The 18,597-nt window shown below is 39.5% G+C and overlaps 1 protein-coding gene across 1 annotated transcript; it reads left to right on the top strand.

Annotated features, from left to right (window-relative positions):
• The first annotated feature begins 2,709 nt into the window (after positions 1–2,709).
• On the top strand, positions 2,710–15,719 carry LOC128746396 (putative zinc finger protein 66). The gene is made up of 2 exons (XM_053843446.1): positions 2,710–3,227; positions 15,152–15,719. The coding sequence occupies exons 1-2, from the start codon at positions 2,896–2,898 to the stop codon at positions 15,717–15,719; spliced, it is 900 nt and encodes a 299-aa protein (XP_053699421.1). The 5' UTR covers positions 2,710–2,895.
• The last annotated feature ends 2,878 nt before the right edge of the window (positions 15,720–18,597 follow it).

Here is an 18,597-nt window from a genome sequence, read left to right as displayed (position 1 = left end):
CCATTTCTACAAGTTCCACCTCTCGCTGTGTTAAAGACTCTGTTACATCAGATGAACACATACTGAGTCCAACAGATTTCCAAGCAGACTCCGATAGATCGTAGTGTTACAACCAAGCCCATGGCAGACAACCATGTTCTCGCCGCCAACATCTCGTGTGTGCGAAAATGAGATAGCAATTCAGCACTGCGTTTCACTCAACTGCCAGCAGTCTGATTTGGGCCCGCTGTCAAATTTTGAGCCCCGGACATGCTGTCGCTGACGTTTACTGCAGCTCGATATAGAGATGTCGATGGGGTGGTTACAACCGATACATTGCTTCAATCGTCCGCATCGGTGCAATGTGGTGTTTCAATGGAAAATAGAGGAACTCAAACCCTGCACGAAATGACATCGTACAGAACTGTTTCGCCGTTCAGTCGGATCTACGCTGCAATCAAAAGATGGTTCTGTGGAGAGCAACCAAATTTTAAATAACGAATTCTGTCATCTTGTGTTTATCTCATTAAATTTACAAACTATGTCAGTCATAAGTTCAATTTTTTCACGAGTTGAACTAAACGAGACAAAGTAAACTGTCAAGGTGATCAGCTGTTTTATTGCTGTCAAAGTTAATGTCAAATCGGGGTTGCCAGAAGAAAAATATTTATCATTGTTCCCAGAAACATATTTTTTCCCTTATGTTAAGAAAGACCTGTAATGTCAAGGTAGTAATTGTTGTTTGTTTTTGTTTTTTTATTTTTTTTATGCACCACGTTTTTTTTTTAAAAGAAAAAGTTGTGCTCTCGTGATCACAACGTCTAGCTTTATCGTTCTTTCTAAAAAAATCAATTTTTTATTATAAATTTTAGGACCCAATTGGGTTGTTTAATGATATCCAGCTTTTTACGCGCTATAATGGAGGACGCTATAAATTGTGTTCGTAATATGCAAACAATCTTTTTGACAACTGCATACATCAAAACTGGGCACTCTTCTCCTGTACGGCACTGATGCTCATTCTTTCGTTTACACAAAAGAAGAGGAGAGCAATAGTTTTGTTTACATTTCGCACATTTTTGCTCTCCTTCTTTGGTGTAAACGAAAGAAAGAGCACGGTAGTGTTGCAAGAGAAGAGTGCCAGATTTAATGTATGCAGAGTGACATATGACATATGATGCAGATTGGCATAAAAAATAAGAAAACATAAATAATTTTGTTTTTGTTATTGTATTCTGCGCGTATTGGTCAAAGTGGCGCTTTTTGACGAAAGAAAGGGAATTCTCCATAAAAAATACTTCCTACTTCAAGGGATACTCCTGTTGCTATTTGATATTTGGGAATGTCTATCATAGATGGTGCTGGTGTTCAGGCTAAATGTGAGGTACGACAATTTTTGTTGATTTTTCTTCCAAGAGTTATGTCTGTTGGTCTGTGCTCAGGGTTATAAAGTTATTGAACTAGGGTACTTTTTCATTTCGGCGTAAGTGACAATGAGAGAGTGCCTAATATATTAACACTGACGAACTGACAAGACACATAGAAGAAAATCCTTTAAAAACCATCGTCCTACACATTTTGCTTGCACAATAGCACCCTCTGTTATGCATGTTGCGGAGTAGCTTGCATTTGCAGGGTTTTATGCTGTAGAGTTTTTACATTCGTATGGTTTTATACTGAAAACTCAATGCAACACCCGCGCGCCGCGGTGTGGCCATGTTGCGAAACATGTTTTTTGAAAAATGAGTGGTTTTTGATTGGATGATGGAATTAACTCGAGTGTCTCGTCTGTTTGTCTGTGATATTAATATATATGATAATATTATGAAGTGTCTTGAACGTTGCTTTAACCCATTAACTTTGCACGCAATTAGCTAAACGTCGAGAAAATTTTCATTAAATTCAAGATTAAATTATACAGTTATGTTGCCGTAATAATCGGAATATTGAGCGCGCATTCCCTTACTGGACACGACGGTTGAAACAGTCGTGTTTCTGAACAGTCGTAAAAAGGGTCGTTTTTAGCTTTTGACAGATAAAATGTCAAATTGTGTCATCATCGCTGTTTCATTATTGGAACCAATCGAGCAAAGTAAATAAACCTAGGAATTACCGTTCTATCAGAAGAAACGGAATGAAATTCAGCATGAAATGAATTTGTATTTTCAACGCCGGTTTGCCGAAATTTCATAGTGAATAAAGCGTAGTTTATCCTTCATTATCCAAACAAGCAATAACAAAGCAATAACGTTCGTATTCGAAAACAATTTGTTTAATGCTTTTGTATGATTAACACGAAGTCACGATTAAGGTTGCGACAGAAACGCAATGAGCCTGTGTTGCCAGTTATGGCGATAAAACATTACGAACTGTGTTGCCAATTTAGTCATTTTTCTACCTTTGGAACGTTTGAAACAGTACCTGAACTCCCCTCGGAATCCATCGGTCAAGTAAATGCACAATAGCGGAACAACAAAGAGAATCTCTCATTTTCACTTACGTCGAAATGTAGAGAAGAGCTAATAAGCGTGTTGTTCACAGTTGATTGTGATTGTGTTAATTTTACTTTGTAAAATAAGGAAATCGTGCTGGGCGTGTACAACATGTCATGAAAAGACCGAAAGCGAAAAGACAAAAGTTTTCATCTCGCCGTCCGCCGATTGTACCGTGCCGTGCTTTGCTCTGCGTCTGCATTGTAAATAATCGGATAATTTCTACCTACGGATAGTGACGCCGTTCTGAAGTGAAAGAAAAATTTGATTTTAATTTTTACGTCAACAAGTAACTACCTAAATAGTGTGTTACGTGAAAATTGAAAGTTTTTCTGTGTTCCTGTGCCCTTGAGCGAGCAGTGTGTTCCCGGTTTTTGGAAAGTGTCCTAATTTATCAATAATTGTTAGCCTCTGTATTAATAAAATGGAAGAAGTCACTTCGATAAAAGAAGAACAGTGCGATATGTTGGAAGTGGAAGAGCCTGCTGCGATAAAAGTGGAAGAGGTTATGATATCGGACGTTCTGGAGCCGGGAGTTGATCCATCGATTAGTGTTAATGATGCCCATTCCGATAAAACGACGGCAGTAACGGCCCAAGCCCAAGCTTTGCTATGTGGCGCAGGTAGTGCTGTTAAGCTAGAACCCAGCTTAGAAGCCACCATCGGCGATCAAGTGGAAGAGTTTGTCAGCGAGGAGAATGCGGCGCCGCCGGCGCCGGCGACTAATGATGAAGCTCCAGCTGCTTCCAGTTCGAGGTAATTGTTCATTCTATTCTATTCGATAAAACTACTTAGGACTGGCTTTATGATATTTAAAATATATCAGTAACACTTGAAAATATGCAGTAGCTTCTCCCTCAGAGTGAGAGCGTGACACGTTTCCAAAGTTATTTAACTTTACTTGGAAGTTGCAGACAACTGCATTTATGTCTGGATGCTGTTCTTACAAGATAGCCGACATTTAAACAATGGTATTGTAGTCAGCACGGCGGGTAGTGGGAGCTCATCTAAATGATCGGTAGTCGATTAATGCGACGATACGTAAAACGATGGTTGATTTCAAACCAACATATCACGATGACTAGAATGTGGACATGCGGTTCATCCCAAGTATATATTTATATTTATTAATATTTATTAATTTAAACAAGATTTTTTTATAACTATAATTCCAAATGTTTGGTGCCCTACGATAAAACTGAACCTGACGTGGCGTAGGGCTTTTAGACTAATCAGTAAATGAACAGCGGTCACGTTTACTTCTGAATGTGGGCATGTGTCACAGTACTTTTGTGATTTCAAGCGGGATTCGATGTAGAAATTTACCAAATGTGATTGTTGCTTTGTTCAGAAAGTACTTTTATTCCGTTTTATATCTCCGAAAAATGTCCGATTGATTGGGTCGGCCGGTATATCAGACCCGATTTGGATACCGAAGAAGCATTCTACAATGACGGGCAATGCTACCTTAGTACCTTAGTACTTAGACGGTAAAATTAAGTCAATACTTATACTATATTACATTTAACTTACAATAAAAACATTTCTAGCTGTCGGTTTTTGGGGTTTGGCGACGAATTCCCGTTACAAATACTGCGCACTAGCTCTGTGGTCTCGAGGATTGGCAGGCGGGAGCGATTCTACGTTTTGAAGCTTCTGTCGACTACCGCAAACGCCCAGGTCGTCTTGCGCTCAACTTATGTTGTAGACCCATCTTTGGAAGCTGCATAAATCCCGGGGTGGGGTGACAACCGGTGTTAGGCGAGTAATCTGTCGTTGTTTCGTCACCTTTTTGCCATTTTTTGTCAGCTTATTTGCTGTCAGTTGTCTTTTTACTGCCTATGTATTGTTCTTTTTTTAGCATGTTTCGTCGCCCTTTTGACTATTTGTCATTTTTTGTTGTTCTCGCGGCTGTTTTTTTTCCATCGTATTGCCATCTTTCCATAACTTTTTCGTCATCATTTCATCGCATTTTCGTCGTCATTATGCCGCCCGTCTTTCGTCACCTCTTCGTCGTCTTTTTGTCATCTTGCTGTCTTTTCGTTGTCCGTTGGTCATGCTGTTGTCTTATTTTGTAGTTTTCTTTATTTTGTATTTTTGTTATCTTTAGTTATCAGTTAGTCAATATTGTGTGGAAGAAGTAAAGCTAATTATTGCAGATAAGACAAGGAGGTACTAGGTCAGAAACAGATCAACCTTATTCGCTTGACAGTAGTGAAACTCTATCGTACTACAGAGATCTTATTAGGAAGTGTTGAAATGTGCGAAGAAAATATTTCATTTTTCTCCCGTTTTAATTCTCCACTCACCCGAATAAGGAATTAAAAGTTATTAAAGGTATAATTAAACCAATTCACCACTCATTAAAGTAGTTAACCCTTTTTTACTATACTGTTTGTTTCTTTCGCTCAGAAGTACTCGATAAGAAACTTTCATATCGGCACTTAAACAATAAACTTATGCTTTATTACACAACGAGAGGCACAGTCTGTATCTAAAAGCAAATCAATCCGCCAGTGTTGGTGGAGCTCAAAGGTTCACCAATATCTGCAACCCACCTGGGCCTGGGAGAACCGGGGTTCGAATCCGGTTATAATTTGCTCCCATTATAGTTTGGTTCGATCCGCGGATCCCCTAGTTTGGGTAAAGACGAACGTTATACAAACTTAATAAGCGTTGCTTCAATGGCTCTTTTTTACCTAATTTTCTGCTCTTTCCCCTTCATGCCTTGTCCTTGTACATCTTGTTTGGATACTATCAAAACCTTTGTTTCATTACTTTCTTCTTCCGTTCACTCCGTCTATTGCAAAAGATAACCGTTAAAAAAAATTAACTATTAACTAGTCTCACTGTAAAGGTCAAGACAAGTTGTCATTGAATATATTTCTCCGCTACTTTTGATCTATAATGCTTTGGTTAGCTCTGCCAAGTGTTCTGATGTACGTGTTTTAAGATTTCTTCTCGTATGACCAGTGATGTCCAACCTTTTCGCAATGTGGGCAACTGATTTCATAAATCCCTGATTTTCTGTGCTCCTCAGTCGGGTACTTTAGTTGTTCCCAACTTACTTTTGAGCTGGTTTTTTTGACTGGTCTATAGACGAGGTCGATTCCGAACTTTTTTCAATCAACTTACCTTAGTTATAGGTACTTTGAAAGTGCAAGAAGAAATATTGAGTGGAGAATTGAAGCGAAAGTGAACGTGGAGTCAAGAAAATACAGTTAATAAAACAACAAAAACCAATTAAATATAAGAAAAATAATAACAAAAATTATATCGTAGCAATTAAGAGCGTTGAAAGATAGTCAGTACTGAGCTTTAGAGTACCGGTTAAAACTAGGATAGACCAGGGGCCTGAATTTGTAATCTATCTTAACGAATAAAAACAGCTTTTAACGGTTCCGTGAGACCTTCACATTCGCTGGTGATCTTAAATGTTGCTACCAAATGGTTATACTTCCAAAGAGAAAACTTGATTTGCATACAATTTGGACCCAAACATACACACCTTCCAACGAAGTTGCCAACTAGAAGCAATGCTCTGAACCTTTTCCCACAATCTATCAAACACCTTTCTTCCGTTCCAGCGACGCCATATTATTGGATGAGACGATCCGACAATCTGATGAACGGCAACAAAAACAAATCCGTACCGCCGTTTCAAAACCGAACAGTGCTGCCAGTAATCACGAGAAAGAGCGAAAGTACGCTTGTGATATGTGTGATCGAAGGTTCGCAGTTAAAAGTTGTCTTACCGCACACAGAAAACTACACAACCCAACCGAATCACAGGTAGCGTGCGACATCTGCGACAAAATTATTAGCTCAAAGGCAAATCTTCACAAACATAAAACCGTCAAGCATGGATCGGAAAAGCATTTCAAGTGTGAAGTGTGCGATAAGCGCTTTCATTACAGCTCAAAGCTGAAAGCCCACCGAAAAATTCACAGCACGGAACGGAGGAAAGAGCACAAATGCGAAGTTTGCGGCAGAGAGTTTTACGAGAACGACTACTTAACGGCACACATGAAAAAACACACCACCACGAACGTCCAACACAAATGTCCTGTCTGTGGTAAAACATTCCTACAACAACGCGGCGTAACAGCGCACATGCGCTGTCACAGCGATGAGCGACCGTATCGATGCGACATCTGTGGTTTATCATACAAATCATCTAGCGCCTTAAGTATTCATAAGAAAATTCATTCCTCCGTTGGGTCAGGAACAAGGACCTACCAGTGTGATGTTTGCGATGCCGAATTCACGCGACCTACTTGCCTCGTTAATCATAAGCGAATACACCGGAAGATGGCGACAACCGATCGAAGCTTTTCGTCGGAGAAAGAGAATGACAAAATGGGTGAAAACGATTCAAAAACGGACGAAAAAGAGCGAAAGTACGCATGTCATGTCTGTGATCGAAGATTCACTCTTCCGGTTTATCTAAAGAAACACATGCAAGTTCACTCGGACAGTGCTGCCAGTTGCCCCGTGAAAGAGGGAAAGTACGCATGCTACGTCTGTAAACGAAAATTCACTCAACAAGTTAATCTAAAGAAACACATGAGAGTACACTCGAACGAACCACAGCCGGCGTGCGATATATGCGGCAAAGTCGTCAGCTCAAGCGCAAATCTCAACAGACATATGTACATCGTGCATCGATCGGAGAAGACGCTCAAATGTGAGCTGTGTGATAAGCGGTTTCACTTCGATTCGCAGCTAGAAGCTCACCAAAAAATGCACAGCTCGGATCGCCGTATGGAATACAAATGCGAACTGTGCGACAAAGACTTCTACTGGAAAGGATCATTAACGGCACACCTGAAAATTCACACCACAGATCCGGCACACAAGTGCCCCATCTGCGGAAAAGGATTCCGCCGGCGGTCTAGAGTACTGGAGCACACGGCACGTTTGCACAGCAACGATAAGCGACATCCAGGTAGCCAATAAGCATTACCGTTAGCTGTAAATCAGCCGCTTATTAGCCTATCTGGTATTTTATACTGCACGTTGCTGTTTATTAGCAACTTTTGACAAAATTCTATTCAAGTTCTTGTCGGTTGTCAGTTGCAAATGAGCATTGGCAGCACTTGTAGCCATTAATTCAAGACAACGTTTATTCGTGAACTGTTCGAATATTAATGATCTATTTTACAGTTAATGTCACTCATATATATTAATCCTCTACGCTATGCCTACTATATCTCCTACACACTATAGGAGGATTAGCTTTTAAGTAGTTTTAAAGTAGCATTTACGGTAACTTAACTGCTTATTGGTTTCCTTGGCAGTTATAAATGTTTTGGTCCAAGAAAAAAATGTTGATGAAAATAAAACTTTAAACTCAAATCGAAGAGATAGAACGGAATAAATACTTTATAGCATATCCATTTTTTCACGTCATTTTAAACACGAACACACGGTCATATCCTTGAGCTGTCGTACGCCTCTTTTCGAGGGTTCCTAGCAATTGCATCGTGCGTCACAAAGGGCGTACAAAGTCTAGCGGATTGCTCCAGGGTTATGCTCCGAAGAGCATAACGAACGAACTTTTGTTGTACTACTTCTACCGTTTACGGTAAAGGGTAGGGTAGGTATATCTCAACTTCGTCCGCGTAAAACAGACGACATCCAGCAGCAGGCAGCAGTATAGAAAGCTCGTCAATGAATAGTGTGAAAAGCAAAGGGCCCAAGCTGCTTCCTTGTGGAACCCCTAATAGTTTACAAAGCTTAAAAGCAACTTTAACTTCACGTAACTGCTGTTTTTGTTGTTGTTTTCGAGTAGTGCGAAAAATTACACTTCCTTCTAGTCTGTCAAGTAAATTTTTCTTTGAAAACTTTGTTGTGTCTTTCTGGACCCCCAAGGTTCTCTGACTGAATTTTGCAGTGGAAGTTCGCCTGGTTCTTGATCATTTCACTTAACATTCGTCAACACAATATAAGACTTTTTCTGAGTCGCTCTTTTCAATATAACAGTCTCCATTAACCTCATGGGGTAGTTAGTTTATTAGCTGCATCCAAGTTGTCCGAAATAATTGTAAGCACTGTTATGTTAAGCAGCATGAGGAACTACAACATGTCCTCCGGTTAGCACGGATTTGTTTCTGATCCTCGCATTCGGGATATTGAACATAAAGCGCAAGTTGATGTACTTATACATACCTGGAAGCTGAATTCGACCGAATTGATTATCACACCGTACTTAAAAAATGCCCATTTATGAGCTTCACAGTGGTTTGTCACGCGGTTAAAATCATTCTTGTGAGACAGATTTTTGCAAGTTAAGCTTGCAAATCACCTACATTTACAAATAAATCAAATGTATCACAAGATAGCACGCTTGACCCTCTCCATCTCATCATTTTTTTCAATGACGCAGCAAATGCCGTCTTTTTGACAATGCTCATATAAAATCATTTTATTTATCAATGGTTGTATCAAGCATTTTCATTCGTCTATGATTTTACCGTTCCATATCTTTTCATTTAACTATGTTCATACCAAACCATAACCTTTTCCAACAATGATCGTATCGAAACATTTAATTAATCTGTGGTCGTACCGAACCATATAGATCATTCAACAATGATCATATCGCATAATTTAATTTATCTATGGTCGTGCCGAACTATACAGATCATTCAACAATGATCTTATCGCATCATTTAATCCATCTACGGTCGTACCGAACCATATAGATCATTCAACAATGATTGTTCACGCTAGCGAACGGAATATTCCACGCATCATCAAATTCATCTACGCACAGCAAAGTATCACGCCACCACCACAGGGACACAGCGAACGACGCATCGAAGAGCAATCAAACACGTTCGCACACGTTCCAGTACGCGCTGTTGGACAACGAGCGGAAACCAACCACGCATCCGATCAGCCAATCAGCGACCAGCAGCGTCTGCAGCGCAGTCCGAATTTGCTATAAATAGTGGCGCTCTTGCGCAGTTTAGTTCATAAGTTTTCTGACCATCATACGGTATACATCGAAAGATAAAGTGTTCCCTCATTTGAAGTATCCTGAGAAAGCCGAAGAGAGCCGCATTGGATTTGTGTTTCGTGTACTAGTGGTGAATAGCTGCTCATTGTCTGAAGAGTTTTAGGCATCGTTCTTTTAAGAACGTTGCTTGCCGAGCTAGCTTTGTTAGCTATCACCGCTATCCTTTCCGTGTCACGGTGCTCCAAATAGCGTTATTATCAAAAAAAATTCTCCATGAAATCTGAGTACACCATTCGATTTGTAGCACTTACCACTATATTTGGGTGAAATTTAAAAATAATCGTAGGCACGGTTTTGGAGATATGCCCTTTTAAAATGAAAAGAGCATAAATCATAAGAAAATTGACGCAATAGCTATACAAATACGCTTGTTTAGTACGCACAAGAGTACCAAATATCGGTAGAAGTATTTCAATATTTTTGAGATATGCTGCATCAATATAACGGAAATATGAATGACTTAATGAGTTTTGAATAATAATAATAAAATATTATGTAAAGTCGCTTGCCATTCACTAAAGAAGGCTACAAGCCATTTTGGCTAGGACTTGTAGCCTTCTTTAGTGAGTAGTAAGCTTTAGACATAAAATATTGTAGTATTAACGGGAGTTTTCCAATTTTTTCTCGAATATTAATGAATTTTGCTTTAATTAACTGCATATTTGTGAATATGTGTAGACTAAAGAGGGGCAAAAGTGTGATTCAATGGTTTATCAGTGCAGATTGCGCGTAATTTGACAATATTAGTATGAATAGTCGAATACTGAGATAGCTTGAATTTATCTCGTAAACGTGTGTTGTTTATGAAGCATAATTGCTGAATTAAGTGTAAATGTTACTTTGGAGCGGTTTTGATGTAATATTTCGTTATACGGCTCCTGTTAATATGAAGGCTATTGCATGATGAAACATTGCAGCAGCGTTTCGCATCACTCAAACACCTTTTTTAAAAATGCAGTGAGAGAAATTCTCAAAATATATTTCTATTTCCATAATTTGATCAAACTCCTTAAAACGTCTTGTAGGGCAAAAGTGTGATTCATGGACAAGTTTTTTTTTATCACTTTAACCAGCTTGGGTTATTTGTGACTTCTGCGGGGTTGGGATTTGAACCCAGGTTCTCGGCGTGAGAAGCGTGAATGCTAACCACTACACCGGGACTGACCCCTCATGGACAAGTAAATAATGCGTTGCTAATTATGAATTGGATTCAAACGAACTTTTGCCTCGCTAGTGGACATTTTTAGTTATCGTAAAACTTTCCTACGATTTTCTTCGTGATTATCCATTAGAGTAAGATGGGGCATAAGTGCGACATTTGAAGTTGTCTTCAATTTTCATGAAGTGAAGCACAACAGTAAACTATATTTAATATTGATGTACCAACTCAACATCTTCACATTCAGCTATAAATCATCTGGAGCAATAGTATTAAAATTCATCATTTTTCTGATCAAGTGCCGAATCGCACTTTTGCCAAATTAGCACGGAAAAAGTGCGTTGACCGCGAGGCAAAAGTTCGAAGTTTGATTTTATGAAATTAGTGCACTTGCTAATACACTAATTGAATTGCACTTTTGTCCCATTTGGTGCTTGGCGGGATTTGATTAAATTATGTAAAATAGAAACATATTTTGTAAATTTTTCTCACCGCATTTTCAAAAGAGATGCTTGAGTAATGTGAAATGCTGCTTCAACTATGTTTATATCGCGTTTCCCGTATTACGAAATAAAACATCCAAACTCGTTTAACACTAACATTTAACTTTTAACATTTAACATTTAACTGCAATTATGATTCGTAAATAGTAATTGTATACGATGGACGTCAAAGTATGTCAAGTCCATATCAATCTTGTCAAATTATGCGGAATCAGCACTGATAAATCCTTGAATCGGACTTTTGCCCCACCTTACTTTATCTCAAAAAATAAATCTTACATTAACTTTTGTTGTAGTGCAGAACAAGACCTACTATGTTCTTTTTATGCTACTTATCCGGAAAAGTAAACAGGAAAGTCTAAACAAATTAATTACATCTTGTGGTTCGTCTAGCGCACTATGGAAAAAGCTCAAATCTCTTGGTATAGGAAAGCAGAAGCAACAGGACCATTGTCACTTTGATCCCGACGAAATTAATTCTGCCTTTGCTGAGCATTTTACGACAGATGAGACCTACTATGAAACTGATAACTCTGAATCCGAACAACAGTTTGCTTTTCGTAGTGCGCAAACCTTTGAGGTAGTCAATGCAATCTTTGATGTGAAGTCAAATGCAGTTGGCAATGATGGCTTATCAATCAAATTTTTAAAAATGATCACTCCTCTCGTCATTGAACAAATTACTTTTTTGTTCAACAAGATACTTACATCGTCGGTTTTTCCATCGCTCTGGAAAGATGCCAGAATAATACCTCTACAGAAGAAGAAGAATCTCAAGTGTATCGATAATCTTCGACCCATTAGTCTGCTGAGTGGACTGTCGAAAGCTTTCGAAAAGCTTTTGAAGGGACAAATATGTGGTCATTTGAAACACTGGAATTTATTAACGGACCGTCAAGCAGGTTTTAGAGAAGGCCAGGGAGTTAACACGGCCCTTTTGAGGGTATATGATGATATTGCTGCTGTAGTCGACAAGAAGCAGAATGCGATTCTTCTGTTGCTCGATTTCTCCAAAGCTTTCGACACTATATCACATCGGTATTTGTGTTACAAATTGGCGTCTCGTTTTCAATTTCGGAATTCTGCTGTTAAGCTCATCGAATCCTATCTTATGGGAAGAACCCAGGCAGTGTATGATCTTTTCGCATCATTTAATTTATCTACGGTCGTACCGAACCATATAGATCATTCTACAATGATCTTATCGCATCATTTAATTCATCTATGGTCATTCACAACCATATAGATCAGTGTTTCCCAGATGGAGGTTCGCGAACCCCCACACAGTTCGTTGCATCGGTCGCACAGTGTGTGCCGAGATGGTATACTGCGCGAGGCATCTTCTGATGCTGGAATAAGTGATATTCTGTACCAGGAGCATCTTACCCCCACAGTTCGAGTTTGGAGAATCGACGGGAAAATTTGTGCAAAAATTGAAGAGAACTGACTGGATATAATATTAATTTGATGACTTATGCTATATTATTCATTAGGACTTTGTCAGATGGGTATAATTTATACAACATTTAATTGAACAACAATTAATAATAAAGCTTATGAAAAAGTTTCAAGATGATATTTGTCGCATCGCATTTTTATTAAAAGGTTAAGATTTTTCGATTAGAGAGCAGAGCTCTCTGATATTTGGAGAACAACTTCATCCGAAGTCTATTACCGGACTGAACAAATGCTGTTAGTCAAACAATGACAATTTGCGCTTCTGATAGTGGTGCTTTATCCTGACAGCGCTGGAATGAATTTTAATCAGCCGGAACGCATTTTAATCACCAAGCTGATTTCTTAAGCAGTGATGATTTTTTTTGTATTAAACTTGTTCCAAATTATTACTGTTATAAGCTTAAGTACTAGTAGTACAAGTATAAGTAGTAGAAGTATAGAATCTCAACCGATTGCTCAAGAGCGGACCTATTTATCCCACCAATCTATCAGTCGCTTCTCTTCTGTTCCAGTAACTCGCATGCTGATCCTAGCGGTGACAGTCGGCCGAAACACATTTGCGATGTCTGCGGTCGTGGATATAAGACCAAATACGTTCTTGCGAAGCATAGGAAACTTCACTCCGCAACGCAATCTTTCATATGTGACATTTGTGGTCAAATTTGTAAGACACCTTATACACTACGGCAGCATAAAATTGTAAAACACACTTCGGAAAAACGGTTCGCGTGTAACATATGCGGTAAAGATTTCCATATGAAACAACAGCTAACGAAGCACCTGACGGTGCACAACACGAAACGCCCGCTCCAGTGTCCGGTGTGTGGAAAAAAATTCCGACTTCGACATAGGCTCGAGTGGCACATGCAGTGTCACAGCGATGAGCGACCGTTGGAATTTAAATCACACAGTAGCCTACGGAACCATCGGGAAAACCACACCAGAGGGTATATCTGCGACATCTGCGGTGCCTCATACAAGTCAAGAGGTGGTTTACACACTCACGAAAAAACCCACTCGTCCGTTGGGCCAAAGCCTTACAAATGTGATCAGTGCCGTTCTCGATTCTGGCATAAGAGTGTTCTCAACTTTCACGAAAAGAAACTCTGTCCATCAAGGCCCAATTCTGGTATGCAGAAGGAAAACTTGGATGTGAACAAATCCGACGGGTCGCAGCAGTTGGAGGAGCACCTGGAATCGCACAGCACAGAGCGTCTGCATAAATGCGATATTTGCGGAAAGGATTTCACTTTCCGTTCATTGCTTGTGAAACATTTGCAAAACCACAGCAATGAGCAGCACCCGAAGGTGACCGAAAAGCGAGTAACTAGCGCAAAAGTTGACACGCCTAATTCGGTTACAAACCAGCCTAAAGCTGTTCCTGATGGTAAAGATAGAACTCACTCAGGCAGTGAAGTCTGTTCTACTACCGAAAACTCGTTGACTCCCAACGAATCGTCTATTTTGAAGACGACGAACGATCGGCACTCCAAACCGCTGGTAGAGGATAAGTTCGGTCAGTACAAGTGCGACATCTGCGTTGCAGCGTACAACTCGCCGAGCGGCTTAGCGTTTCACATTCACAACAGTCACAACATTCATAATGATGCTTCGGGCGATCGGAAACCGTACAAATGTAATCTTTGCAGTTTGCAATTCGTTCTGCGAAGCAGTTTCAATACGCATCACAAGAAGAAACATCTGAAGGAAAAAAATGGGTGTTAAGTAGAGCATCGCGATGAAACAGTAACAGTAGTTACTAACTGTTTGCTTCTGTAATCTGCTATGGCTGTTTTGTTAAGATTTTAACAATCATGACACAATTTTTTCAGATGTATTTGGAAATAAAAATTATGAAACCATTCACCGTGTGATGGGATAACAATACCTTTTACGTTTTAAGTTTTTAATTCATACCTAATACCAGTACAGCACAGCATTTGTAAGAAATTTGGTTCCATTTGCTCGATCAGGCCTCGGGTTATGTAGAAGTTTTTGTTTCCTTTGTATGAGCCCCCTCATACCTTAGAACCTTAGAACCTTTCCCGGTCCCAAATGCAGATTTTCACGCCATTCAGCTCAGTAGTTTCAGAGTCTATAAAGGCTATACAGACAGACAGGCAGGTAGACAAAAATTCATTTTTATAGGTATAGACTAATCACAAGATATGTCCAGATAAGTTTCAGCCCCAGAGTAAAAGTTGGCTGCTACTGCTTCAATCCACATTTTATGATCATTCTGATTGGCAGATTCGGTGTGAGTTGATTTAACCACTGACCATTTCAGGCCGATTCACCATCGCTTTCATTGGACCATCAAGTCTTGCCTGAAGCTCTGGAGAGACTAGATCTGTATAATCAGAAAATTTGCCAAAAAAATCTAAAGAGTCCCTGACATTATGAGGATTGACAATTCTCTGTATTAGCCAGGCAATCAAAAACCAATGATCGACTACTACTTACTCATCAGCTTGTTTCACTTAAAAGCGTACTTGTTTATCCCACCAATCTATCAGTCGCTTCTCTTCTGTTCCAGCAACTACTGGTGGCACGCTGATCCTACTGGCGACAGTCGGTCGAAACACATTTGCAATATCTGCGGTAATGGATATAAGACCAAATACATTCTTGCGAAGCATAGGAAAGTTCACACCGCAACGCAATCTTTCGGATGTGACATATGCGGTCAACTTTGTACCCCGAGAACACTACGGCGGCATAAAATTATAAATCACACGGTGGAAAAAAATTTTGCCTGTAACGTATGCGGCACTGACTTCCATATGAAAGACCAGCTAACGAGGCACTTGAGACTGCACAGCTCGGAACGCCCCCACCGGTGTCCGGTTTGTGGAAAAGATTTTCGAGTTCCGTACAGGCTCGCACTGCATATGCAGTATCACAGCGCGGAGCGACCGTTCGAATGTGACATTTGCGGCAACTGCTTCAAGTCAAAGAGTAATTTACTTTGTCACAAGAACCGCTACTGTCATAAGGAAGTCCAGTCATCCGTTAAGCCAACACCGTACAAATGTGACCAGTGTGGTTCTGGATACGCTCATAGAAGTAGTCTTAATTTTCACAAAAAGACAAGCCATGTATGAAACACGTGCTTTCAACGTGCGTACATCGAACATACGAGGCACTTCTTTCCTATGCCAGCAATACATTTCGTCGAATCTTCGCAATGATGCTAGAGATGATCGAGTATTTCGCACCATATAGTATAAATACGGGCGGTTATCGAAATGCAGAATAAGAAGTATAACAACAAGTCAACAAGTGATAAAAACCTGGTGGAAGTGCTGCCTTGTGTGAAGTTGTACCATTGAAAGCATAGTTAAATAAACCAGTGTTAAGTAAAAGTGATCCTTTTCCGATATCCGAAATGAATCCGATTTGACGTCGTCCCTGTCGGTAGTTTCGGCTAGGATTCAGTGCTTTGCGTGACCCTCCCACCCTCTCCGGCACTAAAAGTTGACATACCTATTTCGGATGCAAACGAAACTGACTTTGTTCCAAGTAAAGAGAGAACTCACTCAGACAGTGAAGTGTGTTCTACGGAAAACTCGTTGGCTCCCAACGAAACCTCTATTTTAAAGACGAACGATCGCTGCTGCTGCGAACCGGTGGAAGAGGAAAAGATCGGTCAGTACAAAGGCAACAACCAATGAGGTTTAAAAAGGTGTGGCAAATGAAGACATTTGATGGTATTAGTAGCGAAAAATCAGAAAACGACGTCAAACTACAAAAACAAACCGCGTCGGACAATGGGGTTTGTTTTTGGAGTTTTACGTCACGCTTCATCGTGATTGGTCGATTTACGATTTCACCCACACCATGATGGAATTTCTTCATTGCACTAACACCACTTAACCAACATTGCCACACCTGTATATAACACATTGGGCAACAACTGCGTTGCAGCTTATAAGTTACGGAGCGGTTTGGCGCTTCACGAGCACATTCACACATCCGTCGATCCGGAAACCGTACAAATGTGATCTGAGCAGTCGGCAGTTCGTTCAGGAAGACAGCCTCAATTTGCACAGGAAGAAACACTTTTAGGAATTTCGAATGAATGGGGCCTAAGTTTTAGTATCAAATCGAAATGCAAAAGTACCAAATCATAGATTATTTATAACTAGCATTTCGAACGCCAAAATTGAGCTTCAAATTTGAACGTCATTCTCAATAAATGATATTTTGGTCGCAGGCTTTCGTAAAAGTACATGTTTGTCTGATAGTAGATAAATGCTTTTGATAGTAGGTAACGCGCTACAGGGCGCCCGGAGCAAGTGGGACCAATTATAATTAAAGTGGTGCAGCACAAAAGTTCACATTTTCACAACATTTTCAGTTCAATTACATAATATTTACAGCGGTAAAACTTTAAAATAAAACCGAAAAGGACTGAACGAAGGGGACCTAAAACAGAAGTCCATTATTTCACTTGCGTCATGGAAGGCAAAAAGCAGTTAGATTGAGATAAAAATAAAACTATCATTTTCTTGTCTCAATCAGGGCATAAAAACCTCCATCTTTTAACAAACATGCATTGCATCATTACCCGATTAAAAATGTATAGCGAAAAAACATTAAATTTCACTATTACAAAACATCGAAAAACCACATTGAAACAGTGAAAATATTTGTAAAAGTTACACTGAAGTTGATGAATATCGCTGTTTTCACAGTAAATTTTAATGGAAACCGCCAATTTTACAGCGAATAAGGAGGTGATTGAGTGATGTAACACTAAATTTTTCGGCTTTTTCCCATACAAATAAAAACCAAAAACAGGAAAATTTGTGGTACATTCACTATAAGTTTTACACTGTTTTACAACGAAGTTACAATGAAATTTAAGGTGAGTTCTGCAAAAAAATTTAGGCTTTCGGATTATTAGGACAAAACAAAACCGGCTGATTAATTACGGTATTTCATGTTTTTGGAAAGATATGACAATGAATTTGATAGGCTTCGAACTATTATGATTTTCGAGCCGCATTCATCGCTCATATTAGGAAAGTATTAGAGGTCAGTACACCTACATAAACAAATTCCGCTCTTTCCCAGTCACGCCCTATCTCAATCTGTTAGATCCTATCGACTCTTTGTTTCATCACTGTCTTCTATCGTTCCATCTGTCAATTGTAAAATCTACCGTTATAAAAACTAAAACTTAATTATATGCCTGATATCTCATTCGATGTCAAGAGGTTGCCCGGGTAGAAATGCATAACGAATATTAATGTAAAAACATTACGGTTACTATGAATTTTACTGTTTACAACACATTATGCTGTAACTTCACTGTACCGTTCTTAGAAAATTTTTCATATTAATGTAAAAACTATACGATTACAATGAATTTTACTGTTTCCAACACTTTATGCTGTAACTTCACTGTACCGTTCTTGGAAAATTTTTCGTATAATTCGGCAACAATGCAAATTGTTTCGAAGCAGGAAATAATCTATCTAAGGTCCAATCCTTGGCAGGTTGAGTTATTTGTAGACACAAATTGTGTCTCTTCCTCCGTCTACTGTAGAAACCGACGAGCCAGAAGTTTAATCTAATTCGTTTTACTGACGGGACGACGACACTATGCAGGCGCTTGCGACATACTTGTTCGTCTGTCAACATATTAGCCGCGATTCTTAACGCGGGTGTTCGGGGAAAGACTCCGTTCCTATGGAATAGACCAACCTCGTTGTGTACGTCTTGACATCGAATGAGGTGTAAGGCATATAATTAAGTTTTTATAACGGTAGATGTTCACCTTTATTCTTGTTTACGGCCGGATCCTGCATTCGTACGAATAGTTTGCTTCGAACGAATCGGGAAGCACTATTCTCATATTCGTATGAGCAAAAGGAAGGGGTGTTCGAACGTTCGAATTGATTCGAACGAAAACAAGAATACGAATCGGTTTCACTTTCGAATGAATGTCATTCGAACGAAAACAAGAATAAGGGT

This window comes from Sabethes cyaneus, chromosome 1 (assembly GCF_943734655.1).
Source record: "Sabethes cyaneus chromosome 1, idSabCyanKW18_F2, whole genome shotgun sequence".
Lineage (NCBI taxonomy): Eukaryota > Metazoa > Arthropoda > Insecta > Diptera > Culicidae > Sabethes > Sabethes cyaneus.
Note: the sequence above shows the minus strand (reverse complement) of the source record. Positions and strands in the feature narration are given on the sequence as shown.

Coding starts and splice junctions, on each gene's coding strand:
- LOC128746396 (XM_053843446.1), top strand. CDS start 2,896: ATGGAAGAAGTCACTTCGATAAAAGAAGAACAGTGCGATATGTTGGAA. Junction 3,228..15,151: donor CCAGCTGCTTCCAGTTCGAG/GTAATTGTTCAT, acceptor CTTCTGTTCCAG/CAACTACTGGTGGCACGCTG.